This window comes from Verticillium dahliae, genomic scaffold (assembly GCF_000150675.1).
Source record: "Verticillium dahliae VdLs.17 supercont1.5 genomic scaffold, whole genome shotgun sequence".
Classification (NCBI taxonomy): domain Eukaryota; kingdom Fungi; phylum Ascomycota; class Sordariomycetes; order Glomerellales; family Plectosphaerellaceae; genus Verticillium; species Verticillium dahliae.
The window spans coordinates 1,686,124-1,707,538 of record NW_009276938.1 but is presented as its reverse complement, the minus strand read 5'-3'; the positions used below and the strand labels follow the sequence as shown (position 1 = coordinate 1,707,538).

Below are 21,415 nucleotides of genomic sequence, written 5' to 3'. Positions count from 1 at the left end.
CAGTCAATGCCATTGCTCATCCGTTACCTCCTCCGCCCCCACCCCCCGTCGGTGCCTCAATGCACCCCTACCCGCAGGAGCTTCGACGCGGACATGCCTGTAGTTAGCTCTATCCTACTGGCTACATGAAGTCTGTGCTGCGCCACAATTCCTGTGAACCAGTATCCGAACTGGTGTAATGGCTAACATTTGACGCTCTCACCGTCAGGCTCAGGGTTCGATTCCCTGGTTCGGAATTTCTTGACCTCTTCAGTCTTGTGGCAATTGTTCTTTTGCTTCACTGAGTGAATGGCCCATGTCCACGCAAGCGACTCAGCCGTCATACGTCGCGACGTGTTTGCTACAGAAGCCTATCGCACCGTCTTTAGCAGCTGCCAATCCCATCTCGGTAGCTCTCTGCCCGACGATCATCACCTTGGTTGCGCCTAGCGTCTCTGCAAAGCTCCTGTTTCTCCCTTTTACCCGGCATTGGCCCTGAGTTTGGCTCGTTGCACAGGGCACTTTGCCCGCCATCTGCCGTGGCTTGAAGCTTGGTTTTACCCCACCAGGTACCCCGCGACAAGGGGCAAGAGTGCGCCTCGGCCGCCTGCTCTCTCAACCGCTGGCTGGTAAACGTCATGTTCGTCGCCAAAAGCACACCAAGGGTAATCCAGTACACACAGCTACCTAGACGGCACCATTCTGACTCGAATGCACGCGAACAGGTCCCACAGCGCCGAGCCGGTTCAATTGGCCCCGCACGCCAAATAATGTCCAAGTCATGTCGAACAAACAGGCTAAAGGCATCGTATCATCCGGCGGCCCTCCCCCACAGCCTGGAGACGATGGAACCTTGGAACCCAGCGAGCCGGAGCATGACGATCCCTATGACGGAGAAACCTGCATGGCACGGTACATCATGGAGCGAACCGCGGTTGAAGCAATATAAAGATGGCGGCGATCCGGGCACCGAAACCGTTGTTCAGGCGCAAGCTCTCTCACCTAATACACGAGGATCGCGAGCTTCACCACCATCAAAATGCGCGGCCTGATTCTCCTCGCGACTCTCGGCTTAGCCGCTGCCGAAGACGGCTTGGCCGCATGGCTGCGGTACGCCCCAATCCCACATGCCAAATGCTACCACGGCAAACTGCCGTCGGTCATCGTCACGCTCAATGCCACCGAAGGCCTTCCCATTCACACCGCCGGCAAGGAGCTCGCAGATGGCATCAACAGCATCTTCAGCAAGGAGTTGACTTTTGGGGTTGCTTCTGAGGACGAAGCCACCATCACTGTCGGCACCCTGGAGGCATATCTCGAGGATGGTGGTGCCATTGAAGAACTCCCCGAGCTCATCGAAGATGGATACCACCTCAACATCTCTGGCGGCAACGTTTTGATCCTCGGACAGAACGAACGAGGTGCACTATACGGAGCCTTTAAATATCTCGCACGCCTCGCACAGGGCGAGATTAAGGACGAAGTCTTGACCTCGAACCCCGACGCTCCGATTCGATGGGTCAACCAGTGGGACAACATGCGCGATGGGGGAACTCACGGCAGTGTTGAGCGAGGCTACGGCGGTGATTCCATCTTCTTCTGGGATGGAAAGGTCCGCGAAGACCTGACACGTGTCGGCGAGTATGCTCGTCTGCTGGCCTCCATTGGCCTGAACGCCGTTGTTGTCAACAACGTCAATGCCAACGAGACAACTCTGACACCCGAGAACATGGATGGCGTTGCTCGCATCGCTGATGCCTTCCGCCCGTACGGTATCAAGCTCGGTCTCTCCCTTAATTTTGCCTCGCCTCAGCTGCTGGGAGGCCTCGATACTTTCGACCCTCTCGATCAGGAAGTTATCGACTGGTGGCAGGGTATCACAGACGCTCTGTACGAGCGGATTCCTGACATGGCCGGATACCTCGTCAAGGCCAACTCGGAAGGCCAACCCGGACCGATTACATACAACAGGACGTTGGCCGATGGCGCCAACATGTTTGCCCACACTCTTGACCCATACGGCGGCATTATTCTGTTCCGAGCCTTTGTCTACGATCACCAGAGCTTGAACCAGGACGCCAACTGGAAGGCTGATCGTGCCAACGCGGCTGTCGAGTTCTTTGACGGTCTTGACACCGAGTTCGCCGATAATGTTGTTATCCAGATCAAGTATGGTCCCATCGATTTCCAGGTTCGTGAGCCTGTGTCGCCTCTTTTCTCTCAACTGCACGAGACGGGCAGTGCGGTCGAACTCCAGATCACGCAAGAATACCTTGGCCAGCAGGCTCATCTTGTCTACCTTGCCCCCATGTGGAAAGAGCTTCTTGACTTTGACCTGCGCGTTGAAGGCCAAGACTCTACGCTGAAGAGCATTGTCAGCGGAAGACGGTTCGGCAACAAACTTGGAGGTTACGCCGGTGTCGTCAACGTTGGCCACAACACTACTTGGCTCGGAAGCCATTTGGCCATGTCCAACCTGTATGCTTACGGCAGACTGGCATGGGATCCTTCTGCGGAGTCGGTCGAGGTTCTGGAGGAGTGGACCAAGATGACGTTCAACCACGACCCTCTTGTGATCGACACCATCACGAAGATGTCGATGGAGTCGTGGCCGGCGTATGAGAACTACTCTGGCAACCTAGGCGTCCAGACGTTGACCGACATTCTCCACGGCCACTATGGTCCCAACCCCGCCTCGCAAGACAACAACCCCTGGGGTCAGTGGACGCGTGCCGACGCCAACAGCATTGGTATGGACCGCACCGTGTGGAACGGCACCGGAAACGCCGGGCAGTATCCCAAAGAAATCTACGAGATGTACGAAAACATCGAAACCACACCCGACAACCTCCTGCTCTGGTTCCACCACGTCCCCTACACCCAGCTCCTCAAGAGCGGCAAGACTGTCATCCAGCACTTCTACGACGCCCATTACGAGGGCAGCGCCGTGGCGCAGACGTTTGTGCCCCTCTGGGAGAGCCTCAAGGACAAGATTGACGAAGAGCGCTACGAACATGTGCTCTTCCGCCTCATCTATCAGGCTGGCCACTCGCTGGTGTGGCGTGACTCTGTCAACAACTTCTACTTCAACAAGTCGAGCATTCCTGACGAGGCTGGCCGCGTGGGCAACCACCCCTACCGCATCGAGGCTGAGGACATGGAGCTCGACGGCTACAAGCCGTACCGGGTTCACCCATTCGAGGCTGCGAGCGGCTCTCACTGCATCGTGACGGCGGACAACTCTACCGAGGGTACCGCGTCGACGAAGCTCGAGTTTGAGACAGGAACGTACAACGTCGCAGTCAACTACTACGACCAGGCTCTCGGCAACGCCACGTGGACGCTCTTCCTCGATGACGACCTCGTCGGCGAGTGGAAGGGTGACCATGAATACATTCTGGGCAAGGCGCCGTCGCAGTACATTGATGGACAGACGGCGACGCGTATTACATTCAAGGGCGTGCACGTGGAGAATGGAAGCACGCTTCGCATCGTAGGAAAGCCCGACGGGCAGGAGCCGGCGCCGGTGGATTACATCTCCATCCTACCAGAGGGTATCGTAGATTAAAATAGTGATCATTTTGCGTTTATAAAAAAAAGAGACATTTTCGAGAGTCTGTTCCTGCTTGATGTGACAAGATTTATAGGGACTGCTTGCATGGGTGTGGAAGGCATGCCTTCGTTTATGGTGGCTGATGGAGTGGCTGAACTTTTGTGGTGGCTTGCTGGCGCACGCGAAGCGCAACGGAAAGGACGTGCACCACGTGAAATTGGTGAGATGTCATTCCGTTGAATATTGCAAGCATCTGCCCGAAACCTTCAGCAACGCCGCCAACCGTCAGGCAACAGACTTTTTCCGCGTAACATCATGTGTGGCATCCACGCCTCCGTCACTCGTGGTGTCGAGAGAGCGCGCGTCTCGGACGACCTGACGCGATGCCTTGCCTGCCGCGGTCCCGATCATCTTGGGAACTTCCAGGAGACCGTCCAACTCGAGGGCTCTGCACCCATCACGCTATCCTTCACCTCGACCGTTCTGGCTCTTCGCGGCGACCACGTCACGCCGCAACCATTCCGAGACGACGTGGGAGGCTCTGTTTTCTGCTGGAACGGCGAGGCGTGGAGGGTTGATGGCGGAGCGCTCGACGGGAACGACGGCGAGCTCATCTTTGCGCGCTTGGAGGGTGCTCGCGCGACTGCATCATCGTCCGAAGAAGCGGTTCTAGGAGTGCTGCGCGCCATCGAAGGGCCGTTTGCCTTTTTGTTCTTCGACAGGGCGTCGTCCAAGGTGTACTACGGGCGCGACCGCCTGGGACGGCGATCTCTTCTTCAGCGACAGGATGCAGGGCTGGTTCTGGCCAGTGTCGTAGGCGACACAGATCCCAGCTGGTCCGAAGTCGAGGCCGATGGTATCTACGTGTTCGATTTGCAGACATGGGCCGAAGGTCGGGACGTAGCTGGATCAGTATCTCGTTATCCCTGGTTAGGCAGCTCAGAGAAAGACTTGGTGAGTCACGACCTCTATGTTGCATCGGCTTCCTGCTACTTACTGGCGTAGGTGCTCGACATTGGCGTTTTCAACACGGCTCTACCAGATGGCGAGCCGGCTCCGTTGGTCCCTGAATCCGCAGCTGTGCAGATGCTCCGCCAGCAACTTAGAGACTCGCTGGCACTGCGTGTTCTGGACATACCAAACCCTCCCCATTCAGGGACGGAACTTGCTATCACGGATGATGCGAGGGTATCTGTACTCTTCTCCGGCGGCTTGGACTGCACGGTCCTTGCGCGCCTTGCGAGTGACTTACTCCCGCCCGATCAGGGTATCGACCTCTTGAATGTTGCGTTCGAGAACCCCCGTGTGGCCGGTACGCGGCGTAAGGACGCCACCAAAAGTATATACGAGATCTGCCCTGATCGGGTCACGGGCAGAAAGTCTTTCGCCGAGCTCGTCCAGGTGTGTCCAGCAAGGAGGTGGAGATTTGTGGCGGTACGTCATGTCCTTCTAACTCAATCGGCACCCTTGCATGCATCGGACTGACGACAGGCTGGAGGTTAATGTCCCCTACACCGAGACTCTCGCTCACAGGAGCCAAGTCGTATCTTTGATGTACCCGCACAGGACGGAGATGGACATTTCAATATCTTTCGCCCTTTACTTTGCAGCCCGCGGCGTCGGCGAAGCTCAGGCCATGCCTTCCAGCGAGCCAGTGCCCTACGCCACGCCCGCCAGGGTGCTGCTGTCGGGCCTCGGCGCGGACGAGTTGTTCGGTGGCTATTCTCGACATGCCGTTGCCTTTGAGCGAGGAGGCTACCAGGCTCTGGTTGACGAACTGAAGCTCGATGTTGGACGCCTCGGCGAGCGCAATTTGGGCCGCGACGACAGGATCATGGCACATTGGGGTCGCGAGGTCCGATTCCCATTTCTGGACGAACGACTGGTCAAGTGGGCTGTCGAAACTCCAGCATGGGGCAAGTGTGACTTTAATCACCCACAGACCGAGACTATGGTCGAGCCTGCAAAGCGGGTGCTCAGGCTTCTGGCCGAGGAGTTGGGCATGCGGTCCGTGGCACGGGAAAAGAAGCGGGCGGTATGTTTCCTCTTCGTCTGATGTGCAACGTCTGATGGTTGCCACGAAATGCAACAACGGCGCAGGCTAACATGGGTGGTTCATGCCAGATTCAATTCGGAGCGAAAACGGCCAAGATGGTCAGTGGGCAGTCCAAGGGCACCGACCTCATCCTAGAGTTTGCTTCTTGAGCAGGACGACACGAGCATGACGGCTTTGCCAGTGCAGCCTCTGAAAACGATTCGTACCAAGGGACTGGCTGTGATGACCAACAGATACTTCCGAGTCGGTTTGGCTGACAGGGACGTTTCCATGTCGGCAGTTGCGTGTTTCTGTTCGCTCAGTAACCCTCCTCCGTTCTTGGTTCGTTTGTGTTTTGAGACCGCCGACCATGAAGACGTAAAGGCAAGTCTGAGCCAGGCCCCCGACGCGGATGCTGAGATTCCGAGGCACGTTTCTTTCACCGTTACGATACCAAGCCGTAATGCTATGCCAGGCTTGCCCAGCTGAAGTGGGATGCGGCTGGACTTTTTGTGGCTCATCTCACGCAAACTTTCCCGGGAGCCGAGCAGTTCACGAATTAAAAGACGCCCTGGCCCGGCGACGACGACAAGATGAGAACGGGGGCAATGCGCCAGCTGGGGTGAGGAGGTTGTGTCAAGGGCCTGGACGTGTCGCAGGTTGACGATCACGCCAGGCGTGGGCCGTGCAGTAGCATGGGTGTCTGGGGTACGACGCAACGATACCCACATCAGAAAACATAGACCAAGGAAGATCACATTACCGAACCAATTTTGAGCTGCCAGCGCGGTCATTTCAGTCTCAGGAACCTTCCATGTGAACATGTTGCTTGTGGGTGCATCAACGACTTGGCGAGCGATCCCTCGTTTCGGAAGCGTCCCATCGGCATGGTCGTCTGAAGATGATGATGTGGGTAGAGTTAATTCTAGTGCCAAGGACGCACGATGACAATATCCCTGTTCTGCCACGATGCCCCAGTTGCGGCGGGCCCCTACGACTTCGCTACACGATCCCTGCTCTTCAACCTTCAGTGAACCAACGCAAAGCCCCAATCGCAAGTCTCCAGCGGTCATGCCACTTGACGCCACGACATTCAAACATCCACTTCGCGATGCGTGTGGCCTTGCGGTCATTGTTATCTGAGCTGAGCCCCATGATGTCTGGCTGCGAAGTGTCTCTCTCTCACTCGAGCCGTCCGGGCAACGCCAGCGACGACCATAGAGACACCTGACGCGGCGTCTGCTGGTTCAGACAACTAGGTAGCCGCCACTGGGCTCTTGACTGTAACTCATCCCGTCGCCGTCGTCGTCGCCGTCCTATTTCATGCGCCGCTTGCCCCTTGGCTACAGTCGCTGCCGCAGCACCCGAGGTCGCCCGCCGCAGACGTTCCGACGCTGAGCGCCAGATCAGCTCGCCGGACGAGTCCCCGTACGACCTCGACGACACTCTCGACATCACCGGGCGGGTATTCAGAACCACCAAGCATGATGGATAGACCAAAACGTCCCCCGCCGCTGGCCCTCGCGCCGCCCAAGAAGCAGGACAAGTCCGTCTATCGCCAGACTATGAGCATCGCTCCACCAGCTCCGAAACCTCACCAAGTCCCGCACCGGCAACCTCGTGCACCGTCGCGGCATTCCTCGCGGCATCGCTCCCACCGAGCACCTTCTTCCACGTCATGGATCCATCTCGCCAGCACTGTCCTCCACATCCACCTCTGCGCCGTGCTTATCGCCGCGTTGGCGACTTTTCTCCACGACCAGCCTGCGGCAGCCGGGACACAGATAGGGTGCGTCTAATCAGGCTCTTGCGTTGCAAAACCTCGACTAACACGTGAGCAGACACAACGTCATAGCCGCTCTCATTTTCCTCATCTTCGACACCCTCCTCTCGCTGCTGAGCATTCTCCGTCCCCCCCACGCCGTCACCCTCCTCGTGCGGCTGGGCATCGCCACGTGTCTCCTGGCGGTCTTCGTCGCGTTCGCGGCGCACGTACCTGGGCCGAGAGTCTTCACGCCAGGCTACCACCTCTGGGGCACCGTGTTCGAGACGGGCGACGGGCTCGTCGCGGGCGCGGTGTTTGTGATTGCAATGTGGGATTTCGGGAGGGTTGCGTTGCGGTGGCGGGTCTTGCTGAACTGGGTGCACGGCGGGAGGTCACTGACCAGCGGCCGCAGTGGGCGGGGTCAACGGAGCAAGAGTTCGATACGGGGTGGACGATGAAGGAGGTGGTAATATCAACTGGTGCTGGGCCACATGTTGAAAACATAATCTCGAAAGAGCAAGATGAATGGCACACCTGCCACAAGAACCATATCCATTTGTGACTACTGGGAAATCCTTACTCCAAGTCTAGGCGCATCCGCGTCATGAGGGGGAGCACTGACATGACTATGGGGTATCGCAATCTTCGCCACATCTACGTCTTCCTCCCACTGCTTTCTCCGTGCTTGCGATTTGGAGCTCCCGTGGACGGTTCCCTCCACCAGCTCCAACTCTGTAGCAGCCTTGACTCCCTCTGCGCTTTCGGTGAGGGCTCGAGGCTCGTGCTGCTTGGGCCGGAGCTCGAGGTTGGATGTGCTCTGGTGGACTTGCCGCTTCGCTGTCTTCCTGATTCTGCCGTCCTAGCTTCGGACGCGGGCGTCTCCATTCTTGCCTTTCCCTTCACGTCAGATGTTGGGCTCGTGTCTGCATTGTTGTTGCCGTTCGCCTGCTGATGCGCATCTGAGGGCTGTCCTCGGTTCGTACCACTCCCGTCGCCGCACTGACTTCCACCACTAACCACTTGCGTCGGCCGCCGAGCAACCCCGACACTCTACCCAAAGGCCGGCTCCACGGGCCGTCCATTTCGATCAATCATGAACCCACTGAATGCCTCCTCATCATTCTGTCCTAACAGGATCGGATCAGGCAGCTCGGGCGGCAGCTTGCTGTACAGACCAATGCCGGCCTCGGGCCATATACCAGGCAGCGGCTCCTCGTCTGGCTGGTCGGCAATGGTCTCCGTCTCCTGGACCTTGCGAATGGCGGACGTCTTGGGTCGTTTGGTGACAGGCTTTGCCGCCGGTTGACGCACCTTTGGCGGCGCAAGGCGAGGTAGACTGGCTGGTGTTGTGAGGGCCTAAGTACTGGTCAGAAGGTCGGCTAGAGAAAGAGTCTAGTGAATGCGCTTACAACTGCCCAGTCTGGATGGTTAAAGAGGGGGAGGTTCGGGTGTTTTTTCGACATGGAAACGAGGACATCGATGAGAAGCCCGTCTTTGACTGCGTCGCTGAACAGCAACAAATTGATGACGTCCGTCTTTCTCAGAGAGGAAAAGTATGCTCGACGCTATGACAAGTCAGCAACATGAGCCAAGCCGAATAACGAGGAAGCCTGTAAGCGACAGAATTCTCACCGTTTCGCGGTCCGCATCTCCTGCCTTGAAGCCCACGAGCTCGGGTTTGTTAAACGCTGGAAGCTCCGCGAGCCTTGCGTTGCGCAGCTTCTCGACGTCCGCCACACCTCGCGACGAGATCTGATCCTGGTGGAGCTTGTCCAGTCTGTAGGCATCGATGGCCGCCCCTTCCCTCACACACTCTGCACACTTAAAGCGTACCCTGTCGCGGACCGAGCCGGCACCGATTTCGGGATCGTGGCATCGCTGATGCCACGACCAGCCGCAGACAGGGCAGACGACAAGAAGATTTTCCGGTGACTCTTCCGCGGACTCGCACTTGTCGCAGCGTCGAGGGCCGTCTTCTTCGGTCCGCTTGTTGCGGAGAAGGGGCTTGGGGACGATACGCGCCGGGCGGTCAGCAGCGAGCGCCGCAGCCGCTGTTTGACCTATCGTAAAAGGCGAATCGTCGACTTCCGGGGTTCGTTTTCTCTTGAGGCTTGGCGTCGGTGGTCGCAGTGGAGGCAAAGTCTCCTCTGGCATGGATAGCGTAGAAGGCAGGGGAGCGCATGGAGCCTTGTTGCGAGACGTCTTTTGTTCCCGAAGAACGTCTTCGTAGGTGGCAGAGAACCAAATAGGAAGATAAGGAGGCGCATGTGATGACTGCGTGTCTTTTTGCTTTTTGACTCGGGCGAGGATGGCGTCTCTCGTAGTGGGAAACTGCGGTCTGTAGAGGCGTGGCGCTGCTAATGGCAATTGCGTTGTATTTTGGGGGAAACCATTCGGCGAAGAAAGGGGCTTGCTGGCCTTTTCTATGACATTTGCCTCTGTTTTTGGATGGTCAATGTCCATCGTGTCAGTTGTTGGAGGAACTGGTTCCGACCCAGTGCCCTGTAAGCCCGCCCGCAGACTGGGCAGTAGAGAGCCTGACATCTGGCTTAGCCTGTGAAGCTCGACCGCCTAAAAGCTACAAGTTTCATAGACGGACTACCGTTCAGTGATGAAGAATGAAGAGTAGGTTGGTGTTCGAGGGTTCTCGGATCGCCGTCGTAAGATGAATTAGAGTGCCATTGAGAGTGAGCAGGTGTTGGATGGAGCGTGAGCCGCGTTCTGAAAGCTGTCGTAAAAAATGCACTGATAGGTGGATGCCAATGTTAGAGTTGCATGCGCGGGGTGAGACGGAACCTCCCCGACCTAGAGCAGTTCTCTTGATGATCGATTGAATCGCAACAATTGTTCAGCGTTCGGCGCGATGGCCATGTTGAATTTGTTGATGAGTTGATCCAGTAATGGTTCGATGACTGGACCTTCCCAGACAAAACGCGAAGTCACGTGCTGTGCCCCACTCGAATTCACTGGCACCTGAGCCTGCCAGCCAGCTTGCCAGGTCCCCAGTTGGAGTCGCGATGCGATGGCACCACTTCGCCAGATCTAAAATACTGTGGTTGAACAGATGCAAGCCTGACGAAGAAACGGAATCGGGATGGCATTGGCGCTATTTTTACGCTGTACGTGATTGCCTTCATTTCTATACCTCCGACGAGTCTCACAAAGGAGGTATCACCTTACGACTCCTTCGCTCCGCAACGCTTCAATTCCCTCCGCCGACAACCCCAGCTGTTGGGTCAATACCTCCTCCGTATGCTGCCCAAGGGTTGGCGGCACAGACCGGATCCTCGGCTCGCTCTCCGAGTATTTGACCGGTGTGTTCACCATCTTGATCGTTCCGCAGTGCTCGTGATCCATCTCTACGACCATGTTCCTCGCTTTTGTGTGCTCGTGCTCCATTGTCGCCTGCACGTCGTTGACCGCGGCATACGGCATCCCCTTGCCCTCGAACACCTGCAGCCATTCTTCCGTCGTCTTCGTCATTGAGATGCCCTCGATCAAAGCCTCCAGCTCGATGCGATTTGCGACTCTCTGGGCATTGGTAATGTACTTCGGATCGTCTTTCAGCTCTGGCCGACCCAGGCCCTCGCAGAGGATGCCGTAGAGCCGGTCGTTGCCACCCCCGAAGAGAATGTCTCCGTCCTGCGTCTTGAACGATCGGTAGGGTACAATTGATGGATGCGCGGTTCCCCAGCGACCCGAGTCCTTCTTCCCACTGATGAGACAGCTGCTGGCAATGTTGGCTAACGTTGCCGTCTGGCAATCGCTCAACGAAACATCAATATGCTGCCCCCTGCCAGTCTTGGCACGGGCCAACAGTGCGGCCATAATGCTGTTGCTGGTGTACAAGCCTGTCGTCAGGTCTGTCACGGCGACACCGACCTTGACGGGCGGGCCGTCTCGGCTGCCGGTGATGTGCATGAGACCAAACTCGGCCTCGACCATGACATCATACCCAGCACGGTTGGAGTAAGGTCCCGTCTGGCCATAGCCCGTGATCGACGCGTAAATGAGGGCGGGGTTGATGGCCCGTAACGTGTCGTAGTCGAGTTTGTACTTTTTCAGCGTCCCTGGCAGGTAGTTTTCGACAAGAATGTCACAGCTGGCGACCAACTTGTGGAGGATCTTGGTGCCGCTGGGATGCTGGAAGTTGAGACCCAGGGACTTCTTGTTGCGGTTCACCTGGACGTCGTCAGCACATGGAAAGCCATGACAGTTGTCACCAGACCAATGCTCACGGCAAGAAAGTAAGCCGACTCTCCGGGTCCTTTTTGTGTTGAGCCTTCCTTGTAGGCGGCATAAGGAGGTCCCCAGGCGCGGGTATCATCGCCTCGAGTGGGATGCTCGATCTTGATGACCTCGGCACTGAGATGAAGTCAGAAGCGGGGTCGAGATGAATGCTCAAAAGGCAAGCGTACCCTAGGTCACCGAGGATTTGTGTACAATACGGCTGCGATTGTTAGTGAAAGGCCATGTGGAATGTCCGGGAAGGTTCCCTACACCAGCGAGAACTCTGGTCATGTCCAGTACACGGTACCCTTCAAGGGGGAGGTTGCTCGGTGGCGTGGAAGACTTCCATCTTCGGCATGGTGACTGGGAAGACAAGTGTGACCAAGATTGAGTTCTAAGACCAACAAGAGTACGTGAGGGTTTCAGAATCGGAATGATCATGCTGCTCGAGTTGGGTAAGGCCTTGCAGAGACCTGATAGTATGGGAGGGTTGCGGATGTGAGGTGTGTTTCCAGGACAAGAATACGCACAAGGTGGCGCAGGGGCTCCAGCCAGATGCGGGGAGACGCCCGCGCCGAGGTCCACCTCCAGTGGCATCCCACAGGCCCATGGCGCTACGACTGCAGGGTGCCGCACTGAGGTCTTGTGGTCGGGTGGTGGAAGCGACGCCGACTCCCACATGGTGGGTAGGCACCTACCTAAGAATTGATTACAGTACTTCCACTTCATCGAACGATTGGTGCTCGATCACGCATGCCCACGGCCTCACGCAGAGGGATCTCGCGTGTGACAGAATGACCACCTCCTCGTTGCAATACTCACCCTTCATCATGACTGCTCCCTGACACACAGGAAGACGCCGTCTCAGCCCTTGGTCGGTCGAATTGGTCAGTCGAACTAATCTGATCAGCACTGCCCGACCGTGAGTTCGACTGTTGACCACGAAGATGGCCCACGATGGGGTCTGGCCGATCATCAAATCATACGAAACTCAAACCCACCTGCACGTCCGCTATACCCTTCACTCGAGCCTCCAAGGAAGCATTACACGGCACTACATATCGTAGTCAATACCGATGAGAGCAGATAAATCCATTGATGCAACACGCCCCAGGCCCTCGCTGACTTCTCCCAGTGCTTCCGAGCTATGAGACCGGGGCACTTGGTGAAACAGTGTGCACCTTGCCAATTGCCGAGAAGATATTCACTTGAGAGAATGCAGCCCTACCGCGAGGTTGATGCGAAGCAGAGCTGACACCTTGTCATTCACGATCCCTGAACTGTTCTACTTGTATACGAGCTCAGGGCACCCCCGGTTCTGAGCGGGGCTGTCTTTCGGCCGTTCCCAAAATACCCTTTCGCCCCCATCACCCTTGTCAAGGATGCCAGGCGCCGATGGTACCACCGTGAAAGACAGTGAGACCTAGAAACGGGCAATTTGATGCTGTTCTGGCTAGAAATCCCACCTTTGCATGTCTTGTTGGTGTTGATCAAGTGAATCTGTGCTTCGTCGTACCTCAAGCGTCCAGTCGAGGATTCTCTTTAAGCATAGATGGGAAGGATGCATCTGAGAGAAACGTATGCACGACAGGCAAGACGATAGGCCGCCTACTGGGTCCTCATGCGACGGGCGGGAAGAATCCGCCCGGGAGTTCATGATCCTTCGTGTGCTTGGGGGTGGTTGGCGGTCGTGGCGTGCGATCGAGAACCGCACACCTCGACGAGCCGATGCCAGATGAGAACGCCAGATCAGGGGACCATCATTCCCGGTAAAGGCACTGGGTGCTCAATACGAAAATGGGCACACCCCCGTCTGGTGCGCCTGCTTCGCCTCGCGGATGCGGCTACTTTTTGAGGTGATCCTGCGGCCCTCTGCATCGGCCACGAGCTCGGCCGACTCAGCGTAGCATTCGATAGGCGGCAAGGAGGGTGAATGCAACGGTCGCCCAATTATAGCACTTTGACATTGTACGCGGCCTTGGCTGCTTGACCACGGTTTGCTCAGCGTGTGCACATCATCACCTTATCGCCCGTTTTAGGCTGCGGCCCGCACTCTTGGCCCTGTACGGCGACATGAAGCACGCGTGGGCAGAAGACTGTGAATGCGCCTTCCTTCCGGCACCACTGGCCCAAGTCAAAGTACCATAAATCTCAAGATACCCATATCTTGATGCACGGTTCTTACCTCCGTCTGTTTAAACCGTACTAAATGAACAGCTACTAGCAATTTGCTTCACATATTCGCAATGTCACCTGCGATATACTCACGACAGCAAGATGACCGCAGGTCAACCGACAACAATTCCCACACCACAGCTATCCTTATCGCAAGCATTGTCATTGCCGTTGTGGTAATCCTTGGGGTCATTGCTTTCCTCTGTTACAACCGCCGCGGCGGCGAGCGCCAGTATCGCGAAGCATGCCAAAAGGACCCCTACCTCACACGCAAAGAGTTCGCCCGTCGGAAAAGGCTCAGCGCCCTGGAACGCATCGAGGAAGATGAGATGCAGCGCAGCGTCATGATTCGGAAGTCCTTGACGAGCCGTTCGTCCAATTATCCTGTTGACAATTCGGACAACGACTCGGCTCTCAACCAAGCGATGGCGCAAGTTCCGCACTCCAACCTCTGCGGCAACAGCGATTGGGCGCCGAGCTCCCATCGCGGCCGGGCCGTGTCACACCAAGAGCCGCATCGAGGGGATGAGGTCAATGTCAGGCTGACGCCGGACTCGAGGTCGCCGTCGCCGTCGCCGTCGACGAATATCCTTTTGCGCAGCGTCGAAAGATCCAATAGCCAGCCACCGCACCCTGATGAGTTTGGTCGACCATACCATGGGCTGCCGTCAATGCTGCATCGGCCACCAAGCTTTGAGGTTGCGACCCGTGAGGGTGCTCCGATGCCGATCAGTGGGAGGGCTCAGAACAATACGCGTCGCAACAGCCCTGAGAAAGTTTGGTTTACCAGAGGCTGAATCGACACGGGAGTGTTCATCAGGGTAGAGGGAGTGCATTTGATATTCACACGAACCTTGAGGCAAGGTACAGGGCTGCGAGGGGGGGGCATGTACCAGGGGCGCATCATGTACAGGATACCCAGACGGTGATTATTTCGGCGTTTTGGCTTGCTTTCTCTCTTGGGAGGTGCTTCACGGGAAACAGTACAATGTCATTTTAACGAATGGATGCTGCAGCGTTCACATTGTTTTCTCATATAAAGTTACGATATTTTTAGGTGCCCTGCGTGTGAATAGCCCAGAATCACCTTTGGGCGACCTTGAGCGTTACCAAGCGGTGGTGGCGCACCTCACGTGACGAGATGCCTGATGCTGAGTAAGGCTCAAACTCGGCGCCTGCCTGGTTTGCGCCGTCGACAAGAGCACAGGCGAGGATCCGAAACAGGGCGTCGGTCACCTTCCTCCTACATCCCTCTCAAGTCCTTCGCTCGCCGCACCAAGACCGTCCTCCCTCGCCGTCAAGACACGAAATTCCTGCCGATTTCACTCTCTTGCGATCGTCTGAAGACCTGAAGCCGACTGTTTCGTTGATCTGGGGTCCGCGCCATCTCAGACGCCTTTACTGGTCCAGAAATCGGTCGGCTTTTCTGCCTTGCCCGCCTTGCGAAAAGACTCTTCCCTCGACTCTCCACCCTCAAATCACAGCGACAACTGTTGATCTGCACTATCGTTGACCTCGCTGCCATTGACGGGGCCACCTTTGGTTCTTTTCTACTGTGAGCAGGACAGCCTCCTGCAACAAGTAAGAAAGGCATGCTTACAATCTTGACACAGGGATCCAGCCGATTGCCGCTGTCATCCAAGAACCACCACATTCACTGTCAACGAAAGCCGCATTCCTCCGTGAACTCGTAGGGTAGATTCCCCTCAGCGCTCTGATTCCAGCGATCGATCGACCCTCTGAATAACTCCTCCCGAAAAAGAGAGAGAAACTTCCCAGACTCCTATACTTCTCAATCTCCTCTATCGCCAGCCTTCCTTCCTGGGCTTTGCCTGCCCTTGCCTTCCAACACCGCCAAGCTGCATTCGCCGCTCTTTGTCCAACTCTCTACCGACCGCGTCTGGCACCAGGACATCACATCGGAGAAGCACCCCAAACTCTACAGGACTGTCCTCAACAAGCGACAGGAACTCCGGCGACGCAAGAAGGAAGCGAAGCGACGCAGAAAAGTTTTCGACCAGAAAAACTCTATATATACGCCCAAGCCATACACAAGCAAAATGTTGAATCCCGCCGGAGCGCCAGCTCTAGACGAGCATGGCAACGCCATCGGCGACTTCAAGCAGGACCTCAACATCATTGTAGAGTGTCCTGACTGCCGCGAGCAGCCTCCCAATCTGGTGGAGGAGTTCTCTTCTGGCGACATGGTTTGTGGCTCTTGCGGCCTCGTTGTGGGCGAGCGCATCATTGACACCCGCTCTGAATGGCGTACGTTCGCCAATGACGACCAGGGCAACGACGACCCGTCTCGTGTCGGTGACGCTGGCAACCCTCTGCTCGACGGTGCCCAGCTCGAGACGAGCATTGCCTTTTCTGAGGGCAGGGACCATAAGAACCTTGCGCGTATCCAGAACAAGTCGCAAACAGATAAGAACACCAAGGCCATCGGTTCCGCTTTCCGCGAGATCAGCGCCTTTACTGACAGCATCAATTTGGGAAAGAACGTGGCAGACGGTGCCAAGCACATCTACAAACTTTGCCACGACCACAGCTTTATGAAGGGGAAACCCCAGGAAGCTCTCGTGGCCGGCTGCATTTTCATTGCATGCCGTCAGGCAGGTGTTGGTCGTACTTTCCGAGAAATCTACCAAGTTACCAACGTCTCTAAGAAGGAGATCGGAAGGGTCTTTAAAGCTCTGGAGTCATTCCTGCAAAAGATTAAAGAGACCAACCCTGGCGGCAATGCCATTCAAGATCTTAGCGGCTACAAGGCCTCAACGTCGACCAATGCCGAAGATCTCTGCACTCGTTTCACTTCGCAGCTGCCATTCAGGCAGTCGCAGAAGATTGAGAACGTGTCGCGCGCTCTCGCTCGTAAGACGGTCAGCGTGTCCGAACTTGCGGGTCGTTCGCCACTGTCCGTCTCTGCGGCCTGCATCTACATGGCGTCACACCTTATGGAGGAGGCTAAGACGTCCAAGGACATTGCAGCGGTAGCCGGTGTTAGCGACGGCACTATCAAAACAGCGTACAAGTTCTTGTACCAAGCTCGCGAGCGTCTCATCGAGAAGGAATGGGGCGTAAGTCAGAAGGCCATTGACAGCCTGCCGGTGAACTAGAAGATCACAGGCATGGAGCCTCTACAGCACAAGACTTCATCCACGGACTATGCCATGTTGACTCCCGTGGCGACGCCTGTGTCGATTCCGAAATACAGATGCTTGGAGAAGCTTGCTGACGCAAGCGGTGTGTCGATGACGGACGAGGCAGTGCAGTTTGAGCAACTTTCCACTCCCGTCATCGAGTCAAACTGAATACGAACCTGATTGCAACCTGTGTTCCAGGTAGCGGGCGGTCAACAGAGGCACAGCTTCTGGTAGGCATTGAGGGGTCCGGGGGCTTTTTCATTTTGCGATCAAACATCGATAATGCGAACGCACAGCTGCCGATTGCGCGCCGCCTGAGATGGCGGCTTGGCCTGCTTCTGAAAGATGAGCAGGTCGCAATATGGGCTCGGAGCCGTAGCGTGGGCGTGGTTGGGACCAGCGAGATTGCCATGTGGTCCAGGCATCCTCAGCAGAAGCTAGGCAGTAGCGCATATCAGCTTGACTTCAGATGCTTTCGCAGTGCCGTGTCGTCCTGATTGCTTTTTTGGTGCTAGATGCTGTGGTTGCTGAGCTACGTGCTAGAGGAGGTGCGCCTTGTGAAAGTCGCGCGATGCCTCGAGGTTCCGTGCCCAACCACCCTTCGACCTGCGTCGTTGATGCGCGCTGGTTGTTCTTCTGGCACAGCAAGCTCTGTTATGAAGCATGTTCGTTCCGCTTCTTCCTTCAGTAGAAGAAGACACGAAACCGAGGCGATTACCAACTCGCATCCTTCGGGTTCCGTTAGATGAGCTGAAATGAAACCACTTGAGCTTGAAATCAACGGTATCGGGGGAACTTCGTGGGCATGACTCGCGCGTGGCTTGTATGCGGCAAGATGTTTAGCCCGACTGTCGCCAACAACGTCCCCAGTAGTGCTGGTTGACCGGGTCTCCATGAAGCGGTCCGCGGGCTTCGAAGTCCGGAAATGTGGGCCGGGTCGAAGCATCGAGGCATGAAGTCGCCGGGGATGTGATCTTGAAGTAAGCTCATCTTGTGCTTACAGAGCCGGCATGCATGTGCTGTCCAGATGGTAGAGACGACTCGATTGCAGTGAATATGGATGTTTAAATATCATACGCGCAGAGACTCCTGAATTTGCTGAGATCCCCAAATCATCAGTTTCTTCAAGTGTTCACCAAGCTACCCTCATCGAGTTGCTTGGCCCGTCGCAGCATTACAATGACATCCGGACAGGTCACAATTGCCTTCATTGGCGGAGCGGGCACCACTTTGAGTCACATCATTGCACTGTCGCTGAAGGCAGGCCATCGAGTCGTCGCCCGTACGGTTCAGACCACCACCTCCAAGGAAGGGTTGTGCTAATGTATCGTCAGTCGCTCGGACCCCCTCCAAGCTGTTTTCCGCTCTGGAGCATACTCACAACATTCCCAAATCGACACTGGAGTCGAATGTCATCGCTGTTCAAGGCTCTGCCCGCGACCTCGGCGCTCTGAAAAATCTGCTCCGCTACAACCCAAAGTTCATCGTCACCGGTCTCACCAGTCTGCCGGATTTCCACTTCAACCCCTTCCGGCCCGTGACGATGCAGGACCCGACACTAATAGGCGACTCCGCGTCCCTGGTCTTGCGCGCGTTGCACGAACTCAAAGACGAAGGCGCCCTGTCGAGGGCCCCGCTCTTTGTTCCCATCTCGTCTACTGGGATATCCGTCCAGCGCGACCTCCCGCTCATTATGCGCCCGTTGTATGACTGGCTCCTACCGGAGGCGATTGCTGATACGAAGGACATGGAGACTGTCGTTTCGAAGGATGTTCTAGGCGGCAAGTCGGCGTTGGGCGGCTACGTCTTCGTCCGAGCCCCGCTGTTGACTGGCAACCCTGGCAAGGGGCTTGAAAAAGTACGCGTTGGTTGGGTCAGGCATGATTCGGACGGCCAGGGAGAGAAGGGCCCGGGGCCGGCGGTCGGGTACACGATCTCGAGGGCCGATTTGGCGGAATGGATCTTTGAGGAGGTCATTCAGGCCAGGAGAGAGTGGACTGGAAAATGCGTCACACTTGCTTACTAGATCCTTGCCTGCTGGGTGCAGTGGAAAGACATGGGTCCGTATGTGTCTGGAGGGGTTTCATATAGGGAAGCGGCTTGTATGGCTCTTTACATAATGTGGTTGAAAGTACGTGAATTATTATATTCCTTCATACCCTTGATGAAGTACAAGGTTTGCCATGCTCACTCCACGTTGGAGATCTTGAAGCCGCCACTAAGTCGGGTCTGAAAGAACCCGGACGGGTCATACTCCTGAGCAACCTTCTTAATGAAGGCAACATTTTCGGGACCATATGACTTAAGAGGATTCTGTGTCGGGTTGACATAATTCAGGTAGCGCCATTGCGTGTTGGCACCGATTGACTCTGCGTACGCCTCCAGTTGCGCACTGACGACAGCCAATTTGCTCTGGAAGAGTGCTTCGACGGCATGAGTGTTGATGAAAGCCTCTCCTAGCCAAATTATCGAATCCTCGGTGAGTGTTTTGTCCAGGCCGAGAACGTTACCTCCCGCATTGGCCTGGCCATAATGCTTAGGCAGAGGTTGGAAGATAAAGATGATGGTAAGATCTTCCTCGGGAATGACGCTGTTGATCTCAGCTATGAGCTTGGTGAAAAGCTCTTCAGCTTTGTTGATGACGCGCCTGTCATTATGGAAGCAAAGCGAGAACCACACATATCTGTTACCATCAGTCGGTCATGTTCCCCCTGCGGTCCCGTAGGATCAGGCAGCAGTGCTCACCTTTGACCGCCGTCGTCAGTCATGCTACTGACCAGCTCCCCGTAGGTCTGTGTCTGTCTCAAATCAATGACAGAAGGCATTCCTCTGAGAGCGTCGAAGACTGGTGCACTCGCATTCCCATCAATGTTGACCGCAATGGTCCCGACCATGGGCTGAGGCAAACCAGTCTGATGCTGAAATAGCACGATCTGGCTGTCTGCTGGGTGGTTCCTGTTGGTTGCGATGACGTCCACGAAACCATCGAGAATCTTGTCCTTCTGATCCCAAGTCGTGAGGAAAATACCGCCATGCAGGTCTCCAGCGGGGAAGGCCGCCATGTCGAAACGCGTCACGATGCCAAAGTTGCTGCTCCCGCCCTTTCAGGGCTTTGAACAGCCTCGGGTTCACCCTCTTGTTGGCATTGACGATGCTGCCGTCCGCCAAAACGACCTCATAGTCTACAACATCATCGCAGGCAAAGCCGCGGCGACCAGAGTGAAACGACGCTCCTTCACCCAAGGTCAGACCAGCCACGCCGACGCTGCTCACACGGCCACCCGTAATGCTCAGCCCGTGCTTCTCTGCCTCGAACAAGGCGGGGCCCCATCTTGAGCCAGCGCCAATGGAAGCAACAGCCGTTCCATTGGAGCAAGTAGAGTTGTGCACCGTGGTAGTGTTCAAGAGGCTGAGATCGATAGTGACACCCTGAGCGATGTTGTTGTTATTCCAGTGGCTGTGGCCGCCGCCACGAATGGCGATGTTCCACTGGCCGGCACCAGTAAGAGGAGAGAGGGCCTTGATTGCAGCCGAAACGTCCTGAGCATTTTCTGGCTAAAGAATACACCATGGGGTAATCTCTCGAATTGTTAAACTAGAATAAGAGCCCAGGCTGCGGCTATAGCCGTCTCCAGGACCAGACGCGAGGAGCAGCTTGTCGCCAAGGCCAGCATCAATCAACACATCGCACTAGTGATCAAATCAGCACTGGATACGAAAAACACAAAATCAGCGAGTACATACGCTCTTGAAACCGGTCCGTTGACCATCGACCAGTCCAACACAAGCAAAGGCGGCAGCAAGATCAACCAGATGAACCATAGTCACAGGCTCGGTGCTGCGTAAGAGAATCAGGACTGCTCAGGTGCGATTCAACCTCTACATGCGTGCTCAGGGAAGATTTATTTCTATTAAACAACCCATCAGCTACATTGTGTTCGGTTTCTTTGGTAATTTTGACCACTCCGTTGCTGCTAGGGAAGACCAGTGTGGCAAGGTCATGGGTCTTGGCCAATCGATGTTGACAGGCAAGACAGGGAATCCCGATATGAAGATAGGATTCCTCAAGGGGGCCGCCTGGGATGACAATCCTTGCCCACATTGGCCGCGTCACTGTTCAGCCATGTCAGGCCTGGCCAGAGTCGATGCACGTCTTGAATTCAGCATACACTTTGGTCAGGGGGCGATGAAAGACCGAATCTCAGAAGCAGGAGCAAGTAGTGCGGGTATTCGTCCTGGGGAGATTTCACAACCGGGTCCAAGGTTTCTCGGCGTGGGTTAAACAAGTCCCAAAGGCCTCTCGACGGCACAGCCAAGGGTTCTTGCATATAGCCGACCTTGGCTGCAGTGGTGCGACACTCCCCCCATGTGATGTCGCGCGGGCTTCGCGATCTTGAGCACGAGATAATGGATAGAACGCGATGGTACAGCTTCTGTGTATGCCCAGAAGCACAGCAATCATCTGGAAAATTAAATACATCTTTCGCCACACCACAGATCTTGGTCACTCGCCGTTTGCTACTTCTCGGCCT

The 21,415-nt window shown here is 56.0% G+C and overlaps 8 protein-coding genes and 1 non-coding gene across 9 annotated transcripts; 6 read left to right on the top strand and 3 right to left on the bottom strand.

Annotated features, from left to right (window-relative positions):
• The first annotated feature begins 164 nt into the window (after window positions 1–164).
• VDAG_20115 lies at window positions 165–236 on the top strand. Its single transcript has one exon. It is a non-coding gene; the product is annotated as a tRNA-Glu (tRNA).
• Window positions 237–1,018: 782 nt separating this feature from the next.
• Window positions 1,019–3,547, top strand: VDAG_03526 (alpha-glucuronidase; the record flags this gene model as incomplete). Its single annotated transcript, XM_009657391.1, has 1 exon — window positions 1,019–3,547. The coding sequence occupies one exon, from the start codon at window positions 1,019–1,021 to the stop codon at window positions 3,545–3,547; it is 2,529 nt and encodes an 842-aa protein (XP_009655686.1).
• Window positions 3,548–3,847: 300 nt separating this feature from the next.
• Window positions 3,848–5,737, top strand: VDAG_03525 (cytoplasm protein; the record flags this gene model as incomplete). The annotated part of the gene is made up of 4 exons (XM_009657390.1): window positions 3,848–4,486; window positions 4,538–4,966; window positions 5,031–5,567; window positions 5,657–5,737. 4 exons carry the CDS (start codon window positions 3,848–3,850, stop codon window positions 5,735–5,737), a joined length of 1,686 nt encoding a protein of 561 aa, XP_009655685.1.
• A 1,558-nt stretch (window positions 5,738–7,295) lies between these two features.
• VDAG_03524 (uncharacterized protein) lies at window positions 7,296–9,486 on the bottom strand (the record flags this gene model as incomplete). Its single annotated transcript, XM_009657389.1, has 4 exons — window positions 7,296–7,700; window positions 7,913–8,177; window positions 8,387–8,688; window positions 8,965–9,486. 4 exons carry the CDS (start codon window positions 9,484–9,486, stop codon window positions 7,296–7,298), a joined length of 1,494 nt encoding a protein of 497 aa, XP_009655684.1.
• Window positions 9,487–10,503: 1,017 nt separating this feature from the next.
• Window positions 10,504–11,853, bottom strand: VDAG_03523 (formyl-coenzyme A transferase; the record flags this gene model as incomplete). Its single annotated transcript, XM_009657388.1, has 4 exons — window positions 10,504–11,514; window positions 11,571–11,697; window positions 11,751–11,782; window positions 11,833–11,853. The coding sequence occupies 4 exons, from the start codon at window positions 11,851–11,853 to the stop codon at window positions 10,504–10,506; spliced, it is 1,191 nt and encodes a 396-aa protein (XP_009655683.1).
• A 1,955-nt stretch (window positions 11,854–13,808) lies between these two features.
• On the top strand, window positions 13,809–14,534 carry VDAG_03522 (uncharacterized protein; the record flags this gene model as incomplete). The annotated part of the gene is made up of 1 exon (XM_009657387.1): window positions 13,809–14,534. One exon carries the CDS (start codon window positions 13,809–13,811, stop codon window positions 14,532–14,534), a length of 726 nt encoding a protein of 241 aa, XP_009655682.1.
• A 1,263-nt stretch (window positions 14,535–15,797) lies between these two features.
• VDAG_03521 (transcription initiation factor IIB) lies at window positions 15,798–17,356 on the top strand (the record flags this gene model as incomplete). Its single annotated transcript, XM_009657386.1, has 1 exon — window positions 15,798–17,356. One exon carries the CDS (start codon window positions 15,798–15,800, stop codon window positions 16,854–16,856), a length of 1,059 nt encoding a protein of 352 aa, XP_009655681.1. The 3' UTR covers window positions 16,857–17,356.
• Window positions 17,357–18,062: 706 nt separating this feature from the next.
• VDAG_03520 (uncharacterized protein) lies at window positions 18,063–18,909 on the top strand (the record flags this gene model as incomplete). Its single annotated transcript, XM_009657385.1, has 2 exons — window positions 18,063–18,165; window positions 18,218–18,909. 2 exons carry the CDS (start codon window positions 18,063–18,065, stop codon window positions 18,907–18,909), a joined length of 795 nt encoding a protein of 264 aa, XP_009655680.1.
• A 161-nt stretch (window positions 18,910–19,070) lies between these two features.
• On the bottom strand, window positions 19,071–20,705 carry VDAG_03519 (FAD binding domain-containing protein; the record flags this gene model as incomplete). Its single annotated transcript, XM_009657384.1, has 5 exons — window positions 19,071–19,566; window positions 19,629–19,984; window positions 20,016–20,434; window positions 20,522–20,573; window positions 20,628–20,705. The coding sequence occupies 5 exons, from the start codon at window positions 20,703–20,705 to the stop codon at window positions 19,071–19,073; spliced, it is 1,401 nt and encodes a 466-aa protein (XP_009655679.1).
• Window positions 20,706–21,415: the final 710 nt, after the last annotated feature.